The 7,274-nt window shown below is 37.6% G+C and overlaps 1 protein-coding gene across 2 annotated transcripts in view; it reads left to right on the forward strand.

Moving 5' to 3' along the window:
* The window catches only part of LOC107590413 (septin-9-like), a 35,080-nt gene that overhangs the window by 9,826 nt on the left and 17,980 nt on the right, over nucleotides 1-7,274 (forward strand). For both annotated transcript variants that reach the window (XM_016279151.1, XM_016279153.1), the window contains exon 2: nucleotides 4,519-4,722. In XM_016279151.1, coding sequence (XP_016134637.1) covers nucleotides 4,572-4,722 — 151 coding nt within the window. In that variant the 5' untranslated portion in view covers nucleotides 4,519-4,571. The remainder of the gene's footprint in view (nucleotides 1-4,518; nucleotides 4,723-7,274) is intronic.

A 7,274-nucleotide genomic window follows, 5' to 3' on the forward strand; every position in this document is an offset into this window, starting at 1 on the left:
AAACTGGCAAGACGTGGGAAAAGCCCTGTAAACAGGTTGCCTGCTGTTCGTCCAATCAGTGACAGCGACACCGCAAATATGCAAATAAGAACGTTAACCCGGGGTTTAAAAATGTACAGTGTGAAACTTCTGTTAATAAATACCCAGGATTAACATTTATCCCTAGGTATAGTATGAGCAGTGTGAAACGTGATTACAGATAACCCAGGATTCTGTTTAGCCGGGGTTAAGGTTGATTCAGGGTTAACAATTTCAAGTGTGAAAAGCCCATTTGTCTTCTGTTCCCATTGAGGGAGGTTTTTGTATTGGAGATTTATACTTACTGACAATATATTGGCCTTGGCCAAAGGCAGCATGGGGCAATATGATGCTGCTTTACCGCAGTTTAACCTCTGCTGACAATGGTAAAAAGAGGCTAGAGGTGACCTTTTCATTGCAAAGTCCACCACCAAAGTACTCTTGCTCAATGCATTCATCACTTTGTATTTACCCAGGAGGAGGATGTTGGGGCGGATCCCAGGAAGTGGAATGTAAGGGCGAAGGTGATTCCTGCCTTGACCTGGCTGAATGTGAAGTAGAAGGGGATGGGAATAGGAATGGTTTTAAATGAACTGAGGAAGTGATCTGTTGGTCATTAGAAGTGTAGGGCCTTATGATTTTCCGTGGACAGAATCGCTGAATAAGTAGGTCAGTAAACGTAAATCAAAATGTGATATGGACTAGCGTCTGTGAATATTAAACTGCAAAACTACTATTTAAATATGAATCCTGCCTGTTCTGCCTGTTTCAGTGTGAATGGATGACGCGTGGCTTCGTTTACTACTGTAGACTGTATAAAAACATGGACATAGTGTCCGTGACGTCACCCATAGGTTTCTGAAGAGCATTTTGGAGCCGACTGTCGCTATCTTGGCAGCGCGTCATTGCACGTCACTCCTGTGGATGATCGAAAATGGGCAAAGAGGTGGGACGTGGGTGGAGCTGGTTGCTCAAAGTCACAAATTGAGTTTGTCACAAAATCAAAAGTCACAAAATCAATTAATTAGAGATGCTTTTGATTATTAAAATTTAATGAAACCATTAAATTGTAATTCAGAAAATTAATGGAAAACGGAATTTTGTAAAAAAAAAACTGAATTTGGGAAAAAAATTTAACATTTCATAGGGCCTTAATTTAATTTTTGTTAAACTTTTAATAAATTGCTGTTTAATATTGTAAGTTTCATGATTTCAATTAATTAATAGATATGCTTTTTGATTAATAAAATTTAATTTAACCATTAAAACAGAGTCTAGAAAAAATTTAACGGGGGAAAAAACTGAATCCAGAAATATGTATACAGAAAAAAATGGTATTTGGAATAAAATAAAACCTGAATTTGGGAAAAAATAAAACCGATTTCATAGGTGTGTCTCCTCACCGGCTGCAGTGTAACTGCAGTATAAACAGTGTGGTAGGGAAATATGACTCTATTCATACAGCCTTCTTCATAGGAAAAGTGTTGTTGCCACATGCCTGCCATCTGTTCTCAGAACACTTAATCAGAGCAGAAAGAGCTAGATTAGCTGTCTGAACACAGGAGGAGTCACTCGAATCCCACTTGTCACAGGGTAACACTATTGCCTATGCTCTACCTTGGCAGGCCGCGAACACTGTAGCTTGTTCGTGTGGTTGAGAAGACCCTGTCTCCTACACTGTGAAAGTACATTTGTTTTATTTTCACTTCCGAAAGATGAGGCTGTAAAGAATCAGTGGTTAAAATTCACAGCAGAACAACCCCAATGGTAACCCCATTACCATTATTTGGACCAGCTGGCTCCACTGAATCACAACCTATAAGTATGATAAATAATAATAAATAATTTATGTTCTATTTAGCGTTCAAAATACAGAGATATGGCAATGGGCTTATCGTTTCCGACATGCGCTGTACACGGTAGACCAATCACAACAGACTGGGCCATCTGACCAATCAGAGCAGAGTAGGCTCACGGAAAGGAGAGGTTTAGAGAGACTGACTCTTAGAACTGCTTTGAACAAATAGTTTGAGAATCATTGGAAAATGAGGTGATATTAAATGCATATCTTGAGAAAACGAAAATGTTTTTTGATCTTGCATGCATGTAAACCTATTGTAGGAGACTCCCAAAACAATATTAGGAACCTTAAAAATGGCATAATAGGGGCACTTTAATATCTGTGCATCAGTATTTTATTTTTTTATTTTTTTTTACTATTTATATTTATTTGTTTTATTTAGACATTTATTTGGGTGTTTGGACATTTATGTAGACAAAATAGTATATAATTTCAATATCTGATATTTATCGGTTATTGGACAGAATTGTAAAATCTGTGAATCTATTTAAATTTTTAGTATTTTATTCATACATAAAATGTATTTATATCAATATTTTAGTTTTTAGTGTTTTATATCTATTTATATTTGTTTTATTTAGACATTATTTGTAGAAAAAAAAACTACAGATCTTTATATCTGACATTTACTGGTTATTGAACCTAATTTTAATCACTGCGCATCAGTGTTATCAAATGACGGTGATATTATCACACATACTTTTCCAAATAACTTGAATAGTTGGTTGTCTATTCTTGGTGTCATAAGAGATGGATGCCCTCCTCTCTCTCATCACCTCATCACTGTCAAGGTGAGACCTAAACATCTATTCAGTGGTTCAGTCTAGTCATCCTTTAAACTGTGAACACATATTCTAAACGTATCAGTTACTTTTCAAAACAAGTTTGTGTGCTGACGGTTGCCCTGCCGTTCCTGTAATGTAACATTGGAGAGTCTCTGGGGAAGAGCGGGTCTTTTGTGAAGCTAGGAATCCAGTGGCTGTTGGAGAAGCCGACAGGCTTTCTGAATAGCTGTACTGAGCCCTCAGAACTGCCAGCGGATCAGATTACAGACTTGAAGAATTTTTAACTGCTTTGTCTGCTGGAAGGACCCACTGATCTATGGGGGCTCACTATGGGGCCGCAGGCTTTGAAATGGGGCCCGCTGCTCTCTGGGGCTCCATTGACTTCTGTTGAAGTTTGCTGCATCTGCCTAAAAAAAGGAAAGTTGTCCAAACATCTTGTGTTGTTTAGCCTGAATCATGACTGAGTATGGGTGTTTCTCATACAAAGGAAGTGGTTCGTCTCCTTTTATTATGAAGGAGGTTGGTGGAAGTTTCTGTCTTAGATGTCAGCTATTCTCTAGTTGTTGTGAAGTCACATGTAACACAATTTTGTTGTATGGAAGAAAAAAATACATTTTGATTTGCAAGTAAAAAGTAAAATGCTTTTGGATCAAAATGTATATATTGAGACCTAATTTAGCAACTGTCATGATGCCTTAACCCGAAGGTTGTGGGTTCGAGTTTCAGGTCCGGCAGGAATTGTCGGTGGGGGGGAGTGAATAACCAGAACTCTCTTCCACCCTCAATACCACGACTGAGGTGAGACCCTTGAGCAAGGCACAGAACCTCCAACTGCACCCTGGGCACCGCAGCACATGGTTGCCCACTGCTCCGGGTGTGTGTTCACTACTATGTGTGTGCACTTGGATGGGTTAAATGCAGAGCACAAATTCCGAGTATGGGTCTCCATACTTGGCCACACTTCACTTCACTTTTCACTTTCCCCTTCCACTTCACTTTTAGACCTGGATTGATAAGCATTTCTTATTCAGAAAATATGTGGATATTTTTTTCCAGCGTGTCTGCAGCATGATTGGATGGAAATCTGATCCTTCTTGTCACACTTGTATGCGGTCTATGTGTCAACTGAAGCATTTCTGTAATTTACGGTACTTTAAAAACATTGAAAGAATGCATTCAAAATACTTTTGCCATGTCTTGCATTTCCTTTCATTTCAACCCCTCAGAAAAGAAAAGAAATGAGATTCCAAGTAATTTCTCAGAGTTCAGGGTGACGTGATTTATGTATCAGTGCAACCTTGCTACATATTACTTTCATAGCTGAATGACAGCACATATGCATTTACACCCTAATTTAAATGTGGTGAAAATCTGTTCCAGATCACTTTTAAATGTGATTTCAGTGATCCGATCATATTCCAGACACAATGTGCCTTGGCTTTTGACATAATGTAATGTATTGTGATCCCAGCCTGATCACCGAGGGGTCATAAGATTGTTGTACTCTAAATAATGTCAGTAGATGATTTGGAGAGGGGCTCTTTCACATGATGGATTCATTCGTAGAGAAATTATAAATTTTTTGGCCCAATAATATGCCTCAAATAAATGGATATTTATTTAAATCGAGAAGTAAAAATGTGCTAGCTGGCTCCAGTCTGGAGAAGAGTCGCCTGTTTATTATGTCTATTTTCCAGCTGTGTAAAAGCTCATTCTATCCAAGAATGTCTGTATCAGCTTATAAAATACACTATATTGTAAATGCTGCTGACTGCTGTTGAGTGGATATGAGCTTTAAAACAAAATGCCCCATGATATATGGCTCCTCATTATGTCTTTTCTTCATGTCTGCAGGGTCAGAGGTCATTTCCAGCCACCGCAGCAGTAGCAGCAGCAGCAGTAGCGTCATGGCAGAGTCAGTTATACCAGAGATGCCTCCAGCCATGTACCTGGAGAAGCCCAGCGTCGACTTCAGCTATGTGGGCATCGATGCCATCCTGGAGCAGATGAGGAGGAAGGCCATGAAACAGGGCTTTGAGCTCAACATCATGGTAGTGGGTGAGTCAACATTTCAAGCATTGATCTATGACAAATTAGTCGGCTACATTTATATTAAAAGATTGGACTGTACTGTATTGAAAGGAAACAGCACTACTCATTTGAAACGTGCCACACAGACCATTTATCCGCTCAGCTCAAAGTTCAAAGGGTAGCGCAGTGCGAGCTTACCAGAGCAGATACATTTACTCACTGATAAGTCTCAGTCATGCGACCACTAAACAGCGAAGAACACAAATGACTCTGTGATTTAAACTAGTTTAAAGCCAGATGAAATGGCGCTGACAAACAGCAGAAACACTGTGTGCAAAGATGCAGTCAGAAGGCTTTTCAATATACAAATCACCATTATTTTCCATGAATTTACTGTAGTAACACTAACCACACCATGATATTGTGGCAGAAATGTGGGATATTAATATCCAGTTTTATTAGATTATTAATGTAGACATGTATTAAATATATTAAAGGAGTAATGAAATATAATTACAGTATTTTTTGCTATTTTGTGATTGCGTTTGTGCATTTATACTAAATGAATTTAGACTACTGTTTTTCATACAAATACCTAGAAACCATATAGTTACATTTTTACCATGGTGTTGAGGTGCTATATGTGTGGTTTTAACTGTGGTTATCACTAACTAAATGTATGCTATTATGGAAGACTGATGGATAATTTTAAAGGGGTCATGAACTGAGAAATCAAAATTCCCTTGATCTTTTGACGTATAAGAGGTCATTGTACTATAAAAACATCCTGTAAGTTTCAGAAATCAAAACGTTCTTGTTAGTCTAAATAGGGCTTATATTGAAGCCAATCTGCCAAAATGACAGGTTGTGGAATGTGCCACTTTATGATGTAATAGTGTGGCTAAACCCCGCCTCCGCAGAAGATTGGTGCCTGCTTCTACAGCACTGCCTGATTAGCCCCGCCCACCGATTCGCGCATGTAGTGTAAATAACGAGGCTATCGCAGGTCTATGCAGAAACCAAACAATAAAGATGCTCAGAAGACAAGACGCTGTGCAGTGCCAAGTTGTGCAAAAAACACAGTTTTTGCGTTGCATTCCTTCTGATCCCAACATTAGGAAAAGAGTGCTGTGCTGAATATATTGGATCCGACATTACATCCGACATGTTGCACCACACAAGTAACTGTGTTTATTATGTGGTTACTATTGCTTTGTCTGTTATTACAGATCATTTGATATGTATGTACTGAGTATTTATGAGTTTTTAACCTAAATCACAGCAGCGTCCATCTGTGAAGGCTGTCGGCTGTCAAACATACACAACTGTTAGCCAATCATAGCAGTGGGCATTTACTATTCCGATGAGGGGGGTCAAAACAGGACAGAAAATAGCCTATTACTTCTAAATTGTTTTTTTGATGTAAAAATCTTGATTACATTATAAGTGGACCTCAAAATAATAAAAACAGTAAAAAATTATTTTAAAAAGGCAGTTCATAAAAAGGCACCCCTTTTATAAAACACAAACACTCAGAATAATTAATTTTCACTATAAAAAATTTGGTTGCTACAATTTTATAAAGATGTTACTGTTTTTGATAATGGACATAAATTTGCACCTGTATCCTAACTAGTGGTCGACCGATATATCGCCGATATATTTGGAATTTTTTTTATATCTGCATCAGCTGATAAGTCTTTCCATGTGGCCGATGTTTTTCAAAACGGTTTATGACACCATATCGTGCATTTATGCTTCCTCTTTAAGACAAGCCACTCAGATGTGAACTTGTGAAGCCAGCACCTGACAGACAGTAAAATGACCAATCATTATTCACTTTCTAACGTGACGCTACGCAGTTTTACATACAATAACACTCCGACGTGCAGAAAAATCGTATTCAAATGTACCGTGATAGATCAGATCCGCAGCTGTTATATAAACGAATTCGAACAAAAATGAAACCATGTTTCTCTCACAAACAATCAAAAATTCTTCTTCAGATATGCGCGTTGTTCTCAGGTACGTCTAAACAAGACGCTGTTTTCCAGTGGACTCAAAAGCCGGTGCACTCCAGAACGAAAGCTGGGTCAACACGAGAACTCTAAGTAATAATAATAAGTTTGAATTCCTTTATATTTTTATTCAGGAATATTCACTGTATTTAATTGCCCATGATTGCCGTAATATCGCGTGTAGTATACCTGTTCATATGTTCTGGTCTTATTTAATGCTGCTGTAGGCTGGTAACCAAACATGTACGCCTTCAGACTTGTATTATTTTTTACAATGAAACAGACAAGCAAAACGAAACAGATCAGAGACATAAATCTTTAGTATTAACCAACTATTCCATACTATAATTAAAACAACCTGTTGCTCGGTAAACTATATATGTATTGTACATAAAATACATGGAATTACACATACTATTTTTGACATTAATTTATTGACATTACAAAACCTAAACAATTAAAATGTGTTTTATATATATATATATATATATATATATATATATATATATATATATATATATATAGTCTCTCACACAAGTGTGCACACCCCACACATTTTTA

This window comes from Sinocyclocheilus grahami, unplaced genomic scaffold (assembly GCF_001515645.1).
Source record: "Sinocyclocheilus grahami isolate Dianchi unplaced genomic scaffold, SAMN03320097.WGS_v1.1 scaffold127.1, whole genome shotgun sequence".
Taxonomy (NCBI): Eukaryota; Metazoa; Chordata; class Actinopteri; order Cypriniformes; family Cyprinidae; genus Sinocyclocheilus; species Sinocyclocheilus grahami.